At 34.6% G+C, this 22,074-nt stretch overlaps 1 protein-coding gene across 1 annotated transcript in view; it reads left to right on the top strand.

The window, feature by feature from the left end:
• LOC135197724 (proteoglycan Cow-like) overlaps nucleotides 1–22,074 on the top strand; it is a gene marked incomplete in the record, with an annotated part of 434,085 nt that overhangs the window by 383,775 nt on the left and 28,236 nt on the right. Inside the window, 1 exon segment of the mRNA XM_064224770.1 lies at nucleotides 13,490–13,792. Within this exon segment, the coding sequence (XP_064080840.1) occupies nucleotides 13,490–13,792 (303 nt within the window).

The raw sequence follows: 22,074 nt of genomic DNA, 5'->3' as shown, positions 1-22,074 counted from the left end.
CTCAACTTCGGTGTTGTTGTTTTTGTGTTTTTCCATCCCGAACTTCCTGAAAATTAAGGTGTCCTCCCCCCCTCCCCCTGCAAACTTCGCCATCATCTTTTCCATCAAAACTCCGTCGTCGTGCTTTGGTAGTCGCGTAACGTCATCAATTAAACTTCGAAATATCTCTTTATCTAAATATCACATTTTTTTCTATAACTCGACTGCCCCTTTTTTTATCAAGAGGTCACTGAGGGTTGAGTTCAAACTTCATTATATTGTGTTCCAGTTTTATCTTCTAAGTTAAATGAACCTTTTTTTTTTTATTTTATTCTTAGTTAAATCCTTTTATCCGAACCGTAATCATGGGCATTTATTAAACTCTCTCTCTCTCTCTCTCTCTCTCTCTCTCTCTCTCTCTCTCTCTCTCTCTCTCTCTCTCTCTCATCGAATCGGACGAGGGGCAAGAATGACAGTTCCCTAAAATCTAGTGGGGCCTATGTTGACCCAGGCAGTCAGTGATTTGGGTAGCTAGGGCAGAGAGAGAGAGAGAGAGAGAGAGAGAGAGAGAGAGAGATTGTGACATTGTTTCCCAACCTTCTGCTATCCATCACTGTCTTTTTAGCCATCTTATGATTTGCAGCATCTCATCAATCATTCTTGGGACACTTTTGGTGATCGTAGGTGGCACCTGTGAAATATATATATATATATATATATATATATATATATATATATATATATATATATATATATATATATATATATATATATATATATATACGTATATATGTATATATATATATATATATATATGTGTGTGTGTGTGTGTTGTGTGTGTATGTATGTAGTATGTATGTATTTATATACGTATATACCGGTAGAGGATGGGGGGGAAAGGCTCTCTCTCTCCTTCCTGTTCTATCAGGGAGGTGCGTGATATGTGATTTACTGAATGAACATACTTTGTATGTGTATATATATGATATATATATATATATATATATATATATATATATATATATATATATATATATAGTATCCCTATATTCCAGGAACAGCTGTGACGATTTCCCTTTTGGAATGTTTATTCATACACTCGGCTTAGACCGGGCACTTCCTGGGCAGAAATTATTCCCTCCGTCTTGCATATTAATCAGGGCTTCTAATTTGCATATTCCGGATTTATATGTATATATATTTAGCTTTCGTATTTATGGCGGTGGTGGTCGTCTTCAAGAATTATTTTTATTAAGTAGGAAATTCTCTCTCTCTCTCTCTCTCTCTCTCTCTCTCTCTCTCTCTCTCTCTCTCTCTCTCTCTCTCTCTCTCTCTCTCTCTCTCTCACGTTTTTATTAATATATATAATTCAAGAGCCGATAACCTAGATCTCTTTTGTGAGTCGAAGTCGAGTAGAAAATTGGGTGAAATGTATGCAACCAGAGCTGTATATACTTCTTCTTCGTTGCGTGTTCATTACAATAATTACAATGATTTGATAAATAGCATTTAATGAATACTAAATTACCCATTCCCTGCGTTATAGAACTGATTCATAAATTACGTATGATGGAGAATGCTAGAAAATTTCTCCCCTCAGGGATCATATCATTAAAGATTAATAGAGCTGGTAGATGGGAAAGGAGAGAGGAGAGAGAGAGAGAGAGAGAGAGAGAGAGTAATGAAAATACATGAAACAGCACCCAACCAAATATTTTCAAAGCTGAGACAGAGAGAAAGAGAGAGAGAGAGAGAGAGATAATCCAGAATTATTTTCAGCTATTATTATACTTCACTGAAGGCCACTCCCCCCACCCTCCTACCCCAACCTAACCCGACAAAAGCTGCCAATGACAAATCCGAGAGAAAATAAATAAATAAAAACACATTTAGCTATTCTAAAAGCTTTATTTTTTCACAACCTCCAAATGGAAAGAGAAGAGAGAGAGAGAGAGAGAGAGAGAGAGAGAGAGAGAGAGAGAGCCATTTATTCTACTTCATGGAATTGAGGTCATAAGGTTCTAACTGGGACAATATCCAAAGTAATATAGGTAACAGACGATCTTACTCCGCCGGCATTCTGGTCTCGTTGTGGCCCAGAGCCTTTGGTAAACGGGCCCTAAGGTTTTGTTAGTTCATTAATGTGTAGGTATGAATTCATCCTGCTGTTTATCCTGCCTTTTTGTACAGGCAAAGTTTACATTAAAAGTGATACTCTGCATTGATATATAATATTTATAATATTATAGACTCTCTGTGGGTTGCAAAATAAATAAATAAATAAATAAATAAAACATCTTTAAAAAAAGATACCGAGCCTACCTACATCACAAACCTTCCATAGTCGGCTTAAAAAAAAATCAATTTTCCTTCCCTTAATCCGTAGCGTGTCCAGGATTCCTTTCATTCGACTCGTTAATATACAGAAGGCCTACGCATTTGGCAGGCTTGTATTCTCTCTCTCTCTCTCTCTCTCTCTCTCTCTCTCTCTCTCTCTCTCTCGCACGCCTAATTGCTAATTTGAATGCGACTAGCCTTTCAGATCGCTAATCGACGGCACCTTTTCCCAAGTCCAACTTGATTGGTTGCTGGAGTCTGTGTCAGCAAATGTACTGCGCGGTGATTGGTCGCCTCAGTTTCTGTCACAGAGCGTTTAGCACGCTGATTGGCTGGCTGGGTGGTGTGTCCCAGTCACTAGCTTCCAGCTATCGCCTGATTCATGAATTATGTATATCCCTTTAAGTGACTCTTGTTGTTAATGAGGTAATTTTTGCTGATTGTTTTAGGAATCAATTAAAAAAAATCATTGTTGTATTCTTCAGGACAGAAAACTCGCATTATTATTGAGATATAGAGAGGACTTGTGTTTTAGAATACATATTTTTCTTTCTATGCAACGTTTTTGGGATTAAGAAGCCATCCTTGTCACCTTATCTAACCTGTTTAAGACCGACCGCAGTCTCTAACTACCACGTACCTCATTCACTGCATAAATAAACAAGTAAATAGTGAAATATTACTCATATTCAGTGCCTGACACGTTTTGGGATAAAAGTATGAAAAAGGTATATATAGTTATATTATCCGTTTGCGTTGAGTCGTATTGTGTTCCTTGCAAATGCATTCTGAATGCGCGGTTTGTTTCCGACAGTAATGCAATGCAATGCAGTGCTGTAAAGTGCATAATTAAAACCAGGTTACTGGGGACAGGCTGGTGGCATTGAGGTCGTTTTGAAGTTATTATTATTATTATTATTATTATTATTATTATTATTATTATTATTATTATTATTATTAGGTTGTTCCACAGTCCAGTAGCCTGAGGAATAAAAGACCTCTGGAACTTTATGTCTGCAGTACCTTTTTTTTTTTTTTTTTTTTAACCAATCAAGACAAACACGAAGAATGGCTTATTATTCTTCCGTAAAAGAAAAACTGTGCCGGCTTTGTCTGTCCGTCCGCACTTTTTTCTGTTCGCCCTCAGATCTTAAAAACTACTGAGGCTAGAGATCTGCAAATTGGTATGTTGATCAACCACCCTCCAATCATCAAACCTACTAATTTGCAGCTCTCTAGCCGCAGTAGTTTGTATTTTACTTAAAAGGTAAAGTTAGCCATAATAATCATGCGTCTGGCAACTCTGCAACACAGGTCAACATGACTGGCTGAGAGTTACATGATCTGCGGCTCATACAGCATTATACGACGTACAGAAAACTCGATTGCGCCGAGGTAGATTATCAGTTAATTTGCATGAACTTCTTTTTCTCTTCACGAATATCCCCTGCACAAAAGTTTGGACGGGAAGTGTGTTGCGTAATATTTATTTTATTATTATTATTATTACTAGCCAACATATGTATACAGAAATCATGTATGAAAATTCGTAAAATAACTAAGTCTACGGGCTTAATCAGCCTCGTTTCACGGTCAGAACCAACTCCATTTCAGGGAATCCCTTCTCACCCCCACCCCCTTCGGAGGGGCGGGTTGGGGGGGAGTAGGATGAAACCCCATTATAAACCATCTTAGGGGTCCCCCACTATAACCCTGCCAAGTTTCGTGACCATCGGACCATCCGTTTGGCCGTGATTGAATGACAGACGGACGGACAGACATGATGCCCATTATAGTAAGATTATTATAATTAATGTTCAGAAGATGAGCAAAGGCAATAATAATTTATTATTATTATTCAGAAAGTGACAATGGTAATAATAATAATAATTATTATTATTATTATGATGATGATTATTATTATTATTATTATTATTATTATTATTATTATTATTATTATTCAGAAGATGAACAAGGATAATAATAATAATACTCGAATGATTTACAGTGTAATTCATTACTTTTGTTATATTGTGTACTGATAACTAATCTCTTTGTGTTATATACTTTTATAGTTCATAGTTTTCCTTTGATGTCAGATCACATTACGTGTAAATAATGATATTTGGTTGTCACTGATTGCATCGAAGTCGGGGCTTTCCAATTGATTATCTCCCTTTATTAATTAAAAGTATATATAAGCTTTGTGACTGATCGAGTGCCTTTGTAATCAGGAGTAAGTGAAGGGAATATTGGTCATTCATATTGTTTTTTTTTTTTTTTTTTTTTTTTTTTTTTTTGCTAATACAATTAATTGTGGAATTTTCTGGACAAAGTAAGATACTAGGGACCTCATCTATGAAATCCGACCTGAGAATATGGGAGGAAAATCACAAACATATACATATATGTATACATTCTTCTGTATGTATGAATGTATGCATGATTGGATATGTAATTTATTATAATAATACAGGTTGGCGTGTCCTATGTAATTCTTCATAGCATGTGTAAACTATTCTCTCTCTCTCTCTCTCTCTCTCTCTCTCTCTCTCTCTCGATATGAATAATGTCAGCAAAAAGGAATTATGGGTATTATTATTATTGTTCGTGTACAAAAACCTATGGTCATATTTTCCCAAAACAGTGTTCCTATATATATATATATATATATATATATATATATATATATATATATATATATTATATATATATAATATAATATAATATATATAATATAATATAATATAATATAATATATATATTTAATGTGTGTGTGTATGTTACCTCATGGCTTTATTTCACTGTTAATTCAACACACGTGATATTAACACTCGGTAATTAATACCCATCCCTATTTATTGGAGGCAGTTCACTCCTCTGTACATGAGTCAGATTTAGGCAAAACAGGCTGTTAGTTTTTTCACCCCTCATAAATATGAGTTGTCAAACGCGCCCCCCATTTGCATAATTCATTTATATACCCACTGTTTTGCCCCGTGCAGATTTAATTGACTCGTTTATTCCACTGAAATTATTTGTCTCATTAGTGAGAGACAGAGAGAGAGAGAGAGAGATCTCTCTCTCTCTCTCTCTCTCTCTCTCTCTCTCTCTCTCTCTCTCTCACCCTTGAATAGTATTGGTTTCGTGCGGCTTCGAGTATTTTCATCTCTCTCTCTCTCTCTCTCCTCTCTCTCTCTCTCTCTCTCTCTCTCTCTCCTCTCTCTCTCTCTCAGTGAGCACAAGATGTCTCCTCGGATGGACTAAGAAGTTTTTGAGACATCCTAATCCGTGTATCTCTCTCTCTCTCTCTCTCTCTCTCTCTCTCTCTCTCTCTCTCTCTCTCCTCTCTCTCTCCAGCCCCAGCCTGTGGTTATCCTGAGTATATTCAAGTACTAATATATATACATATTAAGTAGAAACCGTTTTCTTTACGAATTTTAAAATCCGTCTCATTGACTCGACCATAAATCAGGTCAAACAGAGACTTTGTCCTTATGGGATTCGAGTGGATTACCAGAGGTCAAGAGAGGTCACAGAATAAACGGATTTTTTGGATTTGAAAAAAATGTATCTCTTTATTCGTTTATTTTTTGGATTTTTACATTGAAGGGTCACAAGGAAACATTAATATATATATATATATATATATATATATATATATATATATATATATATATATATATATATATATATATGTATGTATGTATGTATATATATGGCAAATCCCACAAAAAAATTTGCATTTGTCTTTTTTATGTATTCATCACGTTCTATATTTTCGTGATTCATATATATATATATATATATATATATATAGATATATAATATATTATATATATATATATATATATATATATATATATTAATATAGAGAGAGAGCGAGAGAGAGAGAGAGAGAGAGAGAGAGAGAGAGGAACCTATTATACATCAGCCGTCAGTGCGGTCCCTTTCGTATACCCATAATTTCATTTTATTTTCGAAGTTTATGCGTTATGCAGAGGCTATCATTAAAAATGAGGTCAGGTCATTCGCTGTGTCAGCGACGTCCCCCCCCCCCCCCCCACCCCCCCCCAAAAAAAAAAAAAAAGTAAGACGATCGAGCAGACAGTAAACATTGATCGAATGACGTCATTGGTAGAAAAAATAGCACGAAAAGTAGGTGACATTATTGATTGCAATACCAGACGTTATTGATTGCAGAGCCTTCCTGTGTCACAGTTGAAGAGAAATAGTCTATATATACATATATATACATACATATATATATATATATATATATATATATATATATATATATATATATATATATATATATTCTGACTTGGTGTTTGGGTAATTTAATATTTCGTGCTCGTTTGGTGCCTATCAGCATTCTGTAAATATATAGAATTTATATATATATATATATATATATATATATATATATATATATATATATATTCCTATATATGACCATATATATGATATATATATATATATATATATATATATATATATATATATATATATATATATTTAAATTTGAATCCGGCAAGAATCTTCTTGAAAGGTCGACCATAGTTCAAGGTCCCGTCACCAGGATTTGTTTGGGAGTAAAGGATTCCTCGGCAGGATTTCGAATTCTGTTGAATCCCAGTCAAGGACATCCACAAGAGCCAGGAGGAGGAGGAGATTCTCTCCTTCACCTGAAGGAGTATCCTGAAGTCGTATCCTTCGGGTGTACTTGGAACTTTTAGAAAGGGAAGTTTTGTTTATTGTGAAGAAAATTGGATAACGTATTCTTTTTAAATGTCTTAATCACGATTACCCATCATTTACAAATGCACAAATGTAAGTCGCTTGAAAAAAAGTAAATATTGCATTTTGATATTTACTTTTTTTTTTTAATTATGTAAGTATTTTTAATTCTGACGTCTAAATTTCAGTTCATTTAATTGACGAATTTTGAAATGATTGATAGTTTGACCTCTTATTAATATATACTATATAAAGCAATTACATGTTAATTTTATCGGATAATTTCTGTTAAAACAATGTCAAATTGTAGCTGAGCGCACTCAACAGTTGTTGCATGCAGCAGACATAATTATAATACGGAAAATAAATTGCAAAATAATACTAAATCATCGTGAATTGTGTCTCTGGTAGCGGGCTTAATTAAACTTTCCGTTTGAGAGTTATGGTAATATATATGTGGATGCGGTTGCCATTCGAAATAGCCCAGTGCCATACTGTTAACTTCAGGTAATACTCTCTCTCTCTCTCTCTCTCTCTCTCTCTCTCTCTCTCTCTCTCTCCAAGAAGAATGATAACCGTAGCCTTAGAGAGGAACCACAATGAGAGAGAGAGAGAGCAGGAGAGATGAGAGAGAGAGAGAGAGAGAGAGAGAGAGAGAGAGAGAGAGAGAGGTCAAAACGCCCCTGAAATAGATGCTGGGAGAGCAATATTTGAGTCCGTTTCATTAAAGAGGGGTGGAAGGTCTTTGAACTGAATTCTTGAAGGAACATTGGGTGTGGGGTTGAGGAGGCGGGGGGGGGGGGGGGGGGGGGGAGCGGTGGTTGGTGAGGGTTTGGTGGCTTGGACACAGACCATGTATCGTGTATGTATTTTATTTTGCCTCTTGCTTTGAAATTATTTGGTATTGTATATGATACATATATATTTTTTACAAACAATATATTTATATTTATATCTGTAAACATATATATATATATATATATATATATATATATATATATATAATATATATATATATATATAATATATAATAACTGCTCTTCTGTACATTATTGAAGACAAAAGCGGATGTGGATATGTCATTGTTTACGTTATTATAGATGCAGAAATACACATTGACTGTTTAATTAATATTAGTAAATCAATAATAATAATAATAATAATAATAATAATAATAATAATAATAATAATAATAATAATAATAATAATAATAATAATGAATAATAATAATAATAATAATAATAATAATAATAATAATAATAATAATAATAATGATAAACGCTCCCAAGCATCAGCCTCACCAGAGGTTTAAGTTCAGCATCTGGAAATATATTACCTTGATTTATGGTACGGTCGAGATATAGCCAGGGTCACGGGTTTTAATAAGCTGGGATATTGCAGTTGGTGTGTCGCCACCAGATGTAATGCTATGAATTTTTTAGCGTAAGATTCGCGCTGCGTCGAATTCACGGGGAAAAGTGGAATGTCAGTGTGTCGTCCTTAAAGAATTTTAAATTCATTCATTATATTTTATGTGGATTTATGAATTAATTATGAAAACAGAAAGAGCATCACTGGAAAACAGGCTCTGGAACACGATGATGTAAAAATAGAGAGATACTTGAATAAACAGACCAACTAAAACAGTGAGAACAATGACGCATCCATTATAGAAGTGGTATTGGGTGGGGCCTGGTGTTTTTTTTTTCTGTAGTGTGTGCGTGTGGTGGAAATGAGTAATATAGAGATGGGAGGTGGGCAGGGGAAGAGGGGGTGAGGGGGATATGAAGGGAGGTCTTACAGCAACAAGAGAGCCTTTTGCTATTATACGCCTTTTTCTGTTTTTTTTTATTTTTTTTTTTTTGGGAAAGAAATATTTCGCAAGTAAGTTATAGAATATTAATTATACAGTTTATAGAAGAAGGTTGCAAGAGTTATAGATATATTATACAAGTTATAGAAGATAAGTTATAAGTGTTATAGAAATAGGTTATAAGTCACAGAAGATAGGTCTGGCAAGGTATAGAAGAAGGTGATAGAAATTATAGAAGATGGGTTATACCATTATGGTAGAAGGTTGTACATGTTGTAGTAGATAGCTAATAAGAGTTATAGAAAATAGCACGTCTTGCAAGTTATAGAAAATAGGGTATACAAGTTATAGAGGGCATTTTGTGAGAGTTGTAAGAAAGATAGTTTTATTGTAAGAGTTATAGTTGATAGGTTAAAATTTCTAGAAGGTACAAAGCATGGAAAGTAAGTTATACAGTTTATAGAAGGTACGAAACATAGAAAATATGTTACAGAAATTATAAACGGTACGAAACTAGAATGGGTAAATACCGAATGAATAAGTGAAAAGATAGGTGAGGGCCATGCAAGAGTATTTTGCGAAGAGAATATGACACAGTAAACTTAATTACTGCTTTCCCCTCTACCATTCCTATGCACCTTTTGTCTCTGTAAAGCCGTAGAACATTCGGGGTGTAATTGCAATATTTGGAGCCCCTATTTGCAAGTATGGAGTTTTAACTACAGTAAGGAAGTATATTAGATTAGCAATACCTTTCTCCACGTATGCACTACCTCTCGATAGTCGTTTTATGATAAATTAGGTTAAAAGTTATTGAAATTCAGCATTGTCAGGACGGTGAACTTATGACACCTGTAATCCAGAGATGTCTAACCTATCAGGACAGTGACTGTGCTATACAACCTAACATACTGATAGTTATAAGGATTAGGAGAATTCAGTATGAATTGCTCTGAAGGAACGTAGTTGTCATTCAGCTCTGTATTAGCACAAAGATAGCAGAACTGGGCAAGAGCACAAAGCCAAGTCAGGGTTCTAAGATAATGAGCTGATGTATTCTTGAATTATGGTAGGGGTAGTTCACGGATCCTTGGAGACATAGTAACAGAGATGAATTGGAAAGAAAGGAGCCTGGTCAGATCGTCCTAACTCTTGAAGTTAACAAATTCAAGGCGTACATTGTGAAGAAATTCAAATGTTTTAAAATGAGAATGAGACTAGTCATGTCGGTTGATTCTTATACACAAGTTCCCTACAGAAATAAGTAGCAAGTGACTCGTTTGGGCATGAAACGTCCAGAAACAATATTAATCAAATTTTTTTGACTAACTTACAGCCTATAATACTGTTGGGAAATTAAATGTTTTAAAAGGGGAAAGAGACAAGTCAGGTCAGCTGATTATCACGTTCACAATTCTTAGAGGAATCAAGGTGAGTGTCTCGTTTGGGGCATAAAACTTCCATAAGCAATATTAATCATCTCTTTTGAATTCTTACTTAGAACTCATAATAGTGTGAGAAAATTAAATGTCTTAAAAGGGGAAAAAACCAGTCAACCCGACTGATTCTCATGCTCACAATTCTACTGAAATCAAGGGGTGAGTGACTCGTTTGGGGCATAAAACTTCCACGGGCAATGCTAACCGTCTCTTTAGAACTCGATCGTGCAACCCGTAGCCCAAAGATAGACTGGAGGAGGCAGGAGCATCCCAATCGGAGAATAATTCCTGCGATGACTCCGAAGGAATCGAGAGGAAGCAGTTTTTATTGGTCCTTGGTTCAGACCGAACCGAAGGGCGTCGAGGAGAGGAGAGGAGGAAAGGGAGAGAAAATGATGGAGATTTATCGCCTTTCCTGGAATGAGGCCGTGGATCACTGGGCGCCGCTGCTGAGGTCTTTAGTCGTTTGTTCACCTCTCGCGTGTAGCTTTGTGTGTTGGGGAGGGGACGGTAATTTTGTGTTTGTTTGTACCTTAAGAGTAACTAAATTTCTTTACTTATATATCTGTTTTTTCTGAATCGTTTATTTTTTAAGTATGTAATTACAGGAGGACTTTTGTGATTTTCTTATAGAATACCTTCATTTCTTCATACAAAATATCTTTTTCGGTTTCACTTATTTTAAAAGTAAATTCATATGAGGAGGGTTTTTCGCTTTTGCTTTTTTCGAGTAGTAGGTTCATTTCATTTCTGAGTAAATATATTTTTTCGTCAATACATTTCTATTTTGCTGGGTCACCAATTTTAGAAGAAAGAAATATAAGGAGAATTTTGTGTTTCTTTGTTTCTAGGAGTAAATATCCTTCTTTATTAGTTAATTCACTTTTCACTCCTTTACTTAATTTAGAGTTGAATACGAGAATAGGCTGACAGTGTAGATAGTCTGCTTTGTATGGTAATCTCTTTTTTTCGAACAAAAAAAAAAAAAGAAGGAAAGAGCTGGTTTGTTGTAGAGTTCCACCCGGGATTGGGGAGGAGGGTGGTTTAGGTTGGGGTCTTAAAGGATGGTCGTGGGGGGAAGGGGGTTGGGAGGGTGGGGGAGATACGGAGGTCATCTGGAATTGGGGCAATAAATTTGGGTTACCGCTGGATAATGCCGGAATATGCGGTACAATTTACGGCCGTTCAAAACTGGCCTTCGCGGTTTGGTAAGAATATGTACTACACAATACATAAATGTGTGTGTTTGTGTGTTTGTTTGTGTGTGTGTGTGTGTGTAGGTATGGGCATCCTACTTTACACTTGAGAATGCCCAGGGGAAGGAAGACCGTGGGCACTGGGCAGGCACCACGCGTTAATATCACATAAACCGTAGCTCCCTCTAGCGAACTTGCTACCAACCACACACACAGAGAGAGAGAGAGAGAGAGAGAGAGAGAGAGAGAGAGAGAGAGTGTGTGTTTCTTGGTGCAACTCAAACAGCTGTTGCTGTAGCCTCTGCAACATCGACGCTTGACCGTGTCTGCAAATCTTGCAAGATGCATTATGCGTCTTGCAATGTAGAAGGGTCTCGGTGTTTAGATGTTACTTGTCGCATTCCCCCTCAGCGGTTGGTGGATAGTGGTCGCGTACTGGTGTTGTGGTTTGAGCTTTTGTTTATTTATTTATTTAATTAGTATTGAGGAAGACAGATACATCCATAGTGCATAATTTTTTTTCTGCATTCCTTATAATATTCGGGACAGTTTTACGGGGAATGAGAGCATTTTATGCTCTGAATTATTATTTAAGGAAACATAGATATATAGACTCCATGTTTTGACATTTTAGGGAAACATACATACTAAGATTCCTTTTTCTGACACGTATAAATATTTTAGAACCCAGATATATTGATTGAGAATACATATAATTGGAGTTATTTGAGGAGACAAGCAGACAGTACAAGTATACCTGCTTCTCGTAATGTTTGAAGATATATAGTATCCCTTTTATTTTCGAATACGCTTTGATTTTTTTATTTTTTTTATTTATTATTTTTTTTTTTTTGGTTACCTACCAAAGAACTGTCATATTATGAATTTGCTATGTATCAGTAACGTTGCTATCTGACAGGTTCAAATCTACGGTTTTTTATATACTGTATGTATATATATATATATATATATATATATATATATATATATATATATATATATATATATATATATATATATATATGTGTGTGTGTGTGTGCATTAATAACCTGTGTTCCCTAATAGTTTGGTCGCTACCATGTTCATCCTTGGCCTGCCGGCCCAAGTATAAACCCTTCTAGAAAACTCCACATTACTGGCTATTTCATAATTTATAAACCCACACAAAGGCTCATCAGGAGGGCTTGGACGCCCCTATCCCTATTCACAAACACACGCACACGCACACACACACACACAGCCACTAGCTTATTTCAAGCACTTCTACGCTTCGTGTATGTCACCACCTTTTTCATTTCAACACCTCTAGGAGAGAGAGAGAGAGAGAGAGAGAGAGAGAGAGAGAGAGCGTGCATTTGGCCTGTTACGCCAGGGGAAAATATGACGCTAAAGCGACAGTTATTTTGCGTTATTGTCGGCGTATCATCGAACCAACCATTCTGATTTTGACGACTTGTGACACGCAGTAAAAACACTTTTATTCCGTCAATAATTTATGTTCATATTCGTTTTGCGCTTCGTGAAGTTACTTTGTCTTTGACGCGTAGTTTTACGCGCGCTTTATCCTCCTTTTAGTTCTCTAGTTTTTCCTGCGTTTTTATTCATGTCATTATTATTTTTTCATCCGTTTTGCCTTCGCAAGCTAATTTTTGCATCGCTCATTTCTTTTCTGTTGATATTTGTTCATTAAATATTTGTCTTCCTTTTCATTTTGTATTTTCTACTAATTTCAGATATTGTTACCAGTATTTTATGATATTAAACTAATCATCCAATTCTCTCTCTCTCTCTCTCTCTCTCTCTCTCTCTCCTCTCTCTCACTTTTCATTTTCTGTTTACTGCTACTAGAGTTTTTACCTGTAATTCATAAAGTTAAACATTCTCTCTCTCTCTCTCTCTCTCTCTCTCTCTCTCTCTCTCGTCCTGTGACGCCAGGTGACGAAACCAAATCAGTCAACGTCCATTTTTTCTCTCTCTCCTTCCAGGGACAAGATCGTCCCGCTGAAGGACGTGGCGGACGCCGCGGGCGGCGATGACGACGACCTTCCCAAGTCGTGGGACGCCCTGGACGAGTATGAGGACGACGACGACAACTATGACGACGACGACGAGGACGACGAGTACCTCCTGAACGATGACGACGACGACGACGACATGGAAGACGACTACGAGTCGTCCCCGCAGAGGGAGACCACGCCCCCTCCTCCTCCTCCCCCTCCCGCTCTTCCGGCGGTAGCTGGCGGTGGTGGCTCCAACCAGCGCCTCAACCGCAGACCCTTCGCTGAGAAGTAAGTCTCTTAACTGATGTTCTTAGATTAGGTTTATTTTTTAAAGCGTTATATTACATTACGTGCACTGGAACCCGGCGCTGCTGCGCTGCTGTCTCCCCTACGCTTCCATTCCCCTACCTACCCACCCATCCTTCACACCGTGGCGGACAAACAGGTTTGCAGGAGGAGGGTGGATGCTTCTCGTTCCCTCCCGTTCCCCCTACCAGCCTACCCCCAGCTGGGTTGGACCAACAGGTTCGTAGGAGGAGGGTTGATGTCTCCCCTACCCTCCCGTTCCCCTACCTATCCAGTCTCCACCCTGGGTGGACAAACAGGTTTGCAGAAGGCGGGTGGATGAGTCATGTCTTCTTACGCCTCCCATTCCCCTACCTATCCAGTCTCCACCCTGGGTGGACAAACAGGTTTGCAGAAGGCGGGTGGATGAGTCATGTCTTCTTACCCCTCCCATTCCCCTACCTACCCAGCCCCCAGCTGGGGCGGACTAACAGGTTTGAAGGAGGACGGTGGATGTGTCATGTCTCCCCCTACCCCTCCTGTTCCCCTACCTATCCCGCCCCCAGCAGGGTGTACAAACAGGTTTGCATAAGGCGGGTGGAAGTGTCTTGTCTCCCCCTACGCCTCCTGTTCCCCTGCCTACACACCCCTCACGGACAAACCGGTTTGCTGGGTGTGGGTGGCTGTGATCATGTCTCTGATTTTATAATTATAGAAGATAGTCCTACAATTTATATGAGAAGACACTTTAAAACCTATATTAGTAATATATATTATATTCACACAACTTATATTAGATATTTGAAAGCCTATGGTATAATTTATTATATTAAAATTCATGCAGTTTATAATTGAATATTTATTTGACAGTCCAGACTGAGTTGGAGTGGATGGTATTTCGTTTCCGTATCTATATAACACAAGCCTACATGGGCCATTGGCTTGAAATTCAAACTTCCAAAGATTATGGTGTTCATTGAAAAGAGTTACAGAAGGGAATAAGAGATACAGAAAGAAGTTATTTAAAAAAGATAAAAAGATAGATTAACAAATGAATAGATAAACAGATAAAAAATATAAATAAACCAGTAAAATACAAAGTGAATTGTTTTTAGGATAGTAATACTTTTAAGATAGTTATACACTGACATCTTGGCTTGATTTCTTGAGGTTCTAATTGCCCAACATCCTCAGGGATACGGTTTCACATCCCAGCCATGTGAGGACGTGGGAATGGAAGAGAAGAGGATGTCCTCTATTTCCTCCTTAAGGAGGCGCAGAGGGTCCTTTCGTGGTATAGAAATAGTATAGGAAACTCGTCCTTTTGCAAGCGTAAGATCACAGGCTTCCCAAATGAAGGCGTATATGCCCTCCTTCCTCGGGAATGCCACCACACTGCCTTGCGTGCAAAGAATGGGAACATTCTCTCGAGAAAGCAAGGCAGGGTAGCTTTAAAACTCATTATTTGTTCGGGCCAAAATAAAAAATAAAATAAAAACTTTGATTTCTTGCCATCCGTTTTTATATCACGACTATTCGGGGTGGGGTGGGGGGTGGCGGCAAGGATGGGAGAAAACCGTTTCGACTTAAAAATAAATAGAAAATAAAAATGAGATGCGTAAAAAAATTGACAGATGAAAAAAAAAGAAATTCATTACATGAGCTGCGAACATAGACGGACAGGTGCTTTTGATTTTTTTTAAACAATCGACGAACCTTTGCTCTTTTTTTTTTTTTTTTTTTTTTTTTTTTTTGTTTTTTTTTTTTTTGACCGATTACACAAACGACCCGGCCTGATTAGATCACAAAAAAAAAATAAAATAAAAAAATAAAAAAAATGAAACAAGCACTTTCGGAATGTTTTATGGTGCGTGGAGTTCTCTCTCTCTCTCTCTCTCTCTCTCTCTCTCTCTCTCTCTCTATATATATATATATATATATATATATATATATATATATATATATATATATATATATATTATATATATATATATATATTGTGTGTGTATGTGTGACGGAATTACATTTAAATCTTAAAGTTTGGGATTAAACTATCAATTTCATTTACTAGCAGACCCCCTTCCCCCTACCCCTCCCCACCCCCTTCTTCCCTTTCGCAATCGGCTTTGAATTCCGACCGATGACGTGGGTACCGTTGCAAATGATTCCCGTCAGCTTCGCTATGGCAAACCCCTCCCCCCCCCCCTTGCAAAGGCGCCCAACAGCCAAATTACGTATAGGCCCCGTCACCCACTGCGTCAGGAAGATGACTGCCCGGACCTCGTCAGACGTCACTCACTCACCCGTCAATTGGCTTGGGTGTTCCAAATCATAGGACAAGGAGGAGGAGGAGGAGGACAAGGAGGAGGAGGAGGAGGAGGAGGAGGTCTTGGGGTCTCCTGACTGATGTGGCGGTGATAATGAGACCTGCACTGACCTCGGTTCTCATCTGTAGTTTGGCATCTTGACCCTAATTAAGCAGGCACGTCAGGTCAGTGGTCACGGCGGCTGGTAGGAGTGATTTTGGCTTTGGTTTATTTAATGGTTCTTATTTTCGCGATACAGCGGATTTTTTTTTCCGTTCCAAATCCCATATACCTTACAGTGACTGGCTTAAGAAATCCACAGTAGTGTATATATATACTATATATAAACATATTAATACATATAAACAAATATATAAGCATATGTATATGTGTACATTCACTTACACTATTGTAGATTTCTTCACCATTTTAGTGACTCGTGCAATTATGGAAGTTTATGAATAGCTCTAGCATTCATCCTCCTATTGTAATATTTGCTGTTTTCGTATCTAATATACTTTGACATGACTGGCTTATGAAATTCATGACAACAACAATAGCTGCCACATTCATCTTGCTATTGTAATTTGTAATGTTTTTGTGTATCTGATAGTTGATGTTTCCTTCCGTGATTTGATGATGGGGGGGGGGGGGGGAGGGGGAATTACTACAAAAGGATTGTGTAATGATTTGCGTCATATCCAATGTAGGTATTGTTATTTTTGTGGACAGGTGTCTGCAATACACTCACTCGTCCTCTCGTGCGGAACTTACTCTATCTCCTGTAATTTACGAAATCACAATTGTTATTTGTGATTGATTAGCCTCCGACAATTGGGTGTTTGTGATTTGATCGTGATAATAATTTTATTCCGATTTAATCGCCATCAGCTTGGATGAAATTTCATTAAAATCAGTATTCCATTTTTAGCTTTCTGAAAAGGAAACTATTGTGTTTGCTTTGTCTGTCCGTCCGCACTATCCTCACGTTGTCTGTCCGCCCCAAGATCTTAAAAACGACTGAGGCTAGAGGGCTCGCAAATTGGCATGTTGATCACCTACCCTCCGACCATCTAACATACCAAATTGCAGACCTGTAGCCTCAGTAGTTTGTATTTCATGCAAGGTTAAAGTTTTAAAGTTAGCCATAATCGGGCTTCTGGCAACGATATGTTACAGGCCGCCGAAGGTTCGTGGTTAAAGTTTCGTGGGCCGAGGCTCACGCTGCATTACACCGATGTCACCGAAAAATGGATCTATTTTCTTTGGCCTTTATTCCTTACGGACACTCGCTGGCGACTTAGATTTTATCGAAACTGTTGCTTAAATAGTTTAACATAACTTTTACGTAAGATCTGTTGGCCATTAAGGCTAATAATTACGATCTAATCATCCTACCGTGGTAGGTGGATGTAATTCTTTTTATTTATTCCTTTTTTTCTTCTTATTCTTCTTCCTTAAGCTCCGATGATGATCATCTGAGCTATGACTAGCGCCGATCCGCGTAGAAGCTGTTAATTAGTCATTTTTGCCTCGTAATCAAGAGCGCTTGACATTCCTTTTGATCAATCAACGTATCGCGATATATATATATGCTATTTTTTGTTCAAATGATGATGTTGGCGAGTTATCAGTGCAGTCAAGCATTTAGTGGCTGGCGTTCCTGTGGGGTATTGATTAGCTGTTTGCCTTGTGTGTGTGTGTGTGTGTGTGTATTATAAATATATATACATATATGTATATATATACTAAACACTGTTTATCAGCGCAAAACCCATATGGAAAACTGGCTTAATGGTTCAGCGAGAGGACAAAAGGCCAGCCATTTGCTTTGGAAATATATAAATATATATATATAACGTCGACTGTTATGCAGTTCATCATTTGTAACCCGTTTAATCCCCATTAATTGAAGATAAATCGAGCTTATGATATTATAGAACCCAAATTGAAGCTTTGGGCGAATTTATAAATGCTGTTGGCAGGTTATAAACTGTATATTTTGCTCTTTTTCAAATATGGTTGGCGGTGGTAGCTATCCGAGTGAAGGGTCTTATACTGTTTAAATATTGGAACGATGGGCGCGATGTATGTTGTTCCCCCGTAGGTGGTGCACTGTAGGCATTACTAAAAAGGTTCTATGCAGCGTCCCTTCGGGCCCTAGCTGCTACTCCTTTCATTCATGTTCTTCCATCTTTCCCTCCACATTCTCCTAGCATATGTTTAGCAGTGCAACTGCGAGGTTTTGCCTCTTTTATCTTAATTCCAAGCTATAAATTTTGCCCTCCAATCTCTTTTTTTTTTGGGTGGGGGGGGGGGGGCGGGATGCCCGTAATCTCGACGCTTGTCCAGACAGGGGATGGATAGGGCCAAAATAGAGGGTTATTCGATAATCAGGAAGGAATTTACGACTGTGGAACAAAAAATATATCTTGCAGACAAAGATTTACTTACCTATTTATTTTTGGAGTTTTTTCCTAATTTTATGTTATCCTTTTTTTTCCTCATAGAAGTTATGGCTAGAAGCTTGGCACTCCATTTGGACATTATGTCTTTATTTTGTGCATTAATTTCTCTTGCACTTGCACGTATGCACTTTATATATTATATATATATATATATATATATATATATATAATATATATATATATATAATATATATATATTATATATATTCCCATTCCACATATTCGTCGTAGAAAAAGAATCATTATACCAAAGGACTCCATCGTGATATTTTACTGGACTCGATGGGATGTTCAGGGGGTGCTATTACCCTCGTTAAGTTGACATTCACTGTTAATTGGCGCAGTTAAACAGTTGTTCCTGCCTCCCTGCATCGCCGTGCTTAAATTAACTGCGTCCGATTGCGTCTGGGGTGTGTGTGTGTGGGTGGGTGGGGGGGGGGGGGGGGGCGCTGTCTTTATGGGCCACCGGCAATTTCGGATTTAATGACAAATCTCACAATCAGTTGAAAGACGGGTAGGGTACTGGATTGTTTAATCGGTTTCTTGTTCTGTGGTTGAAACGGTCTCTCTCTCTCTCTCTCTCTCTCCTCTCTCTCTCTCTCTCTCTCTCTCTCTCTCTCTCTGAGACGCTACCGTATAATATCGTAAATCAAAATTATTACTATTTATTATTATTATTATTATTATTATTATTATTAGTATTATTATTATTATTATTTTGAATTTGTATTATTATCATTTTAATTGCATTTATATTTTTATTTAATTTTTGTTATTATTACTTCTGTGTTTATAATTTTATTTTTTTTTTTTTTCAAAGTTATTACTAATATTTTATTATTTTTATTTTTATTTTTTATTTTTTTATATCTAGTCCTATTATTTTTGTTTTGGATTTTTATTATTATTATTTTATTAATTTTATTTATATTTTATTTATATATATTTTTATTTTCTTTTTATTTATAATATTTTATTATTATTATTACTTTTGTTTATTTATTTATTTTATTATTATTATTATGTTGTTTTCATTATTATTATTATTTGTATTTTTATTATTTTTGCTTTATGTGTATTACACTTGTTTTTTTATTGATTTGCAGTATTTTTTATTTTCTATAATTTGTGTAATTAATTTTAATTTATAATATATAATATATTTTTATTTATATTACTATTATATATTTTTTATTTTATTTTGATTATTTATCGATATTAATCCCAGTTTTCTGTTTATTATTATTCTATTGTTCTCATTACTTTTTTTTGTTTTTTATTTTCTTTTCTATTTTATTATGGGTTATTAATATTATTTTTCTTTTATTTTTATAATTATTATTTATATTTTACTTAATATTATTTCATTATATTCTATTTGCTTTTATAAATTTTTCATTTTAAATATTTTTATTTTGAATTTATTATTATTATTATTAGTTATTATTATTATTATTTATTTTTTTTATTATTATTATTATTATTATATTTGATTATGATTATTCTATTTTATTATTATTATTATTATAATTATTATTATATTATTTTTCATTAAAATTATTTTCTTTATTTTTCATTATTTTTATTTGTACGATTTTTTCAATGTGTATTATATTTATTTTTATTTTCATTATTATTTTTATTTAAATTTTAATAATTTATATAATTATTTTTATCATTTTTATTTATATTTTTTTATTTATATTACTACTATTTGTTTTATTAATATTCCAGTATTTTATTATTAATAATATTTACCATTGTTCTCATTATTATTTTATTTTATTTTTTCTTTATATTTACTATTGTTATTAGTATTGTTTTTATTTTTATATTATTGTATTATTTTTTTTTTATTTTTTATTTTTATTTTTATTATTTATATTTTCCTTATAATTTCATTATTTCTATTTTATTTTTGTTTGTTTATTATTTTAAAATATTTGTATTTGAATTGATTATTTTTGTTATCATTTCTATTATTATTATATTGTTTATTTTTTATTATGTCAGATGTAGTTTTATTATTTTTTACTTCCTTGTTTGTTTAAAAAATTATCCTATCATTTACTTACCTATATTTTTTAAATATATTATTATTTTCATTATTATTATTAATAATATTAGTTTTTATTACTTATTTACTTTTTATTTTCATATATATATATATATTATATTATATATATTTATATATATATATATATATATATATATATATTGAAATGTTATCATTACTTTACTAATTGTATTATTATTTTTATAATTATTTTATTTTTATTGTTATTATTTGTATTATTAAATTTCATTATTACAATTTTATTAGTTGTATGTATATCAATATATTTTTAAATATTTTTTAAATTTATTATTTTCGTATCATAGTATTTTGTATTTTTAACTAAAATTTCCTTTCAGATTTGTTTTTATTATTGTCATTTTATCTATACTTCATTTTTATTTTTATTTTTTATTTTAATTTCCATTGATAATATTTCATAATTATCTTTATTATGGAATTAAACCATCATTTAAACGTGTTAAATTAAAAGTAATTGCTGACTCAGCTGCAGTAATTTTATGTAGGACTATTTTCATAATTATGAGTTTCTCATTGTTGCTTTAACTGCTGAACAACGCATAGAATGTTGGCATGTCTAATATAGGTAATTATGAAAGTCATTTTAACTTTATTCAAATACGCCAGAGGCTGTAGTTAGATACTCGTTGTATAAACCGTATTCCAAGTCTGATTCTGACTATTCCTTGACACTACTAAAACAGGCTAGTAGATCGTCTATGGAGCCTATTTTCACATGCAGGGTGAAGATCAGTGTATATATTTATATTTAAATTTTTACGTACAATTTACTTTTTATTTTCAGAGTTATTATAAATATTTCATTATTTTTATTTTTATTATTTTTATATCTAGTCCTATTATTTTTATCTGGAATTTTTATTATTATATTTCCATTAATTTTATTTATTTTTTATTATTATATATTTTTTTAATATTTTGTTTTATTTATTATTATCTTTATTCTTATTACGTTTATTTTTTTTACTTTTATTAATATATCTTATTATTCTTCTTATTATTTTTATTTTATTACTTTTATTTTACTGGTATTACATTCATTTTTTATTGTTTTTTATATTTTTATAATTTATATAATTAATTTTATTAATATATTTATTTTTTATTTTATTTTGGAAGAGAATAAAAGAAAGCTAGATAAAATCATAAGGACACTGTGAATGAACAGTAAAACCTGCTCCTACAGATACGTGAGAACACGATGTCTCCTCGGATGGACTAACGAGTATTTGAGACATCCCAACCCTTGTAACTCCTTGTAATGATTTTTTTTTTTTATTTTTTTGCAATTTATGATTTGCTCCGTCGTTTAATAAAATGCAGAGTTTATGGGCGAATGGAGAGAGTGACGAGAGAGAGGAGAGGAGAGGAGGCCCGGGAGGAGATTGAGAGAGAGAGATGGAGAGAGATAGA

Source organism: Macrobrachium nipponense, chromosome 21 (genome assembly GCF_015104395.2).
Source record: "Macrobrachium nipponense isolate FS-2020 chromosome 21, ASM1510439v2, whole genome shotgun sequence".
Lineage (NCBI taxonomy): Eukaryota > Metazoa > Arthropoda > Malacostraca > Decapoda > Palaemonidae > Macrobrachium > Macrobrachium nipponense.
The sequence above is the reverse complement of the archived record's forward strand: the minus strand, read 5'-3'. Positions and strand labels throughout refer to the sequence as shown.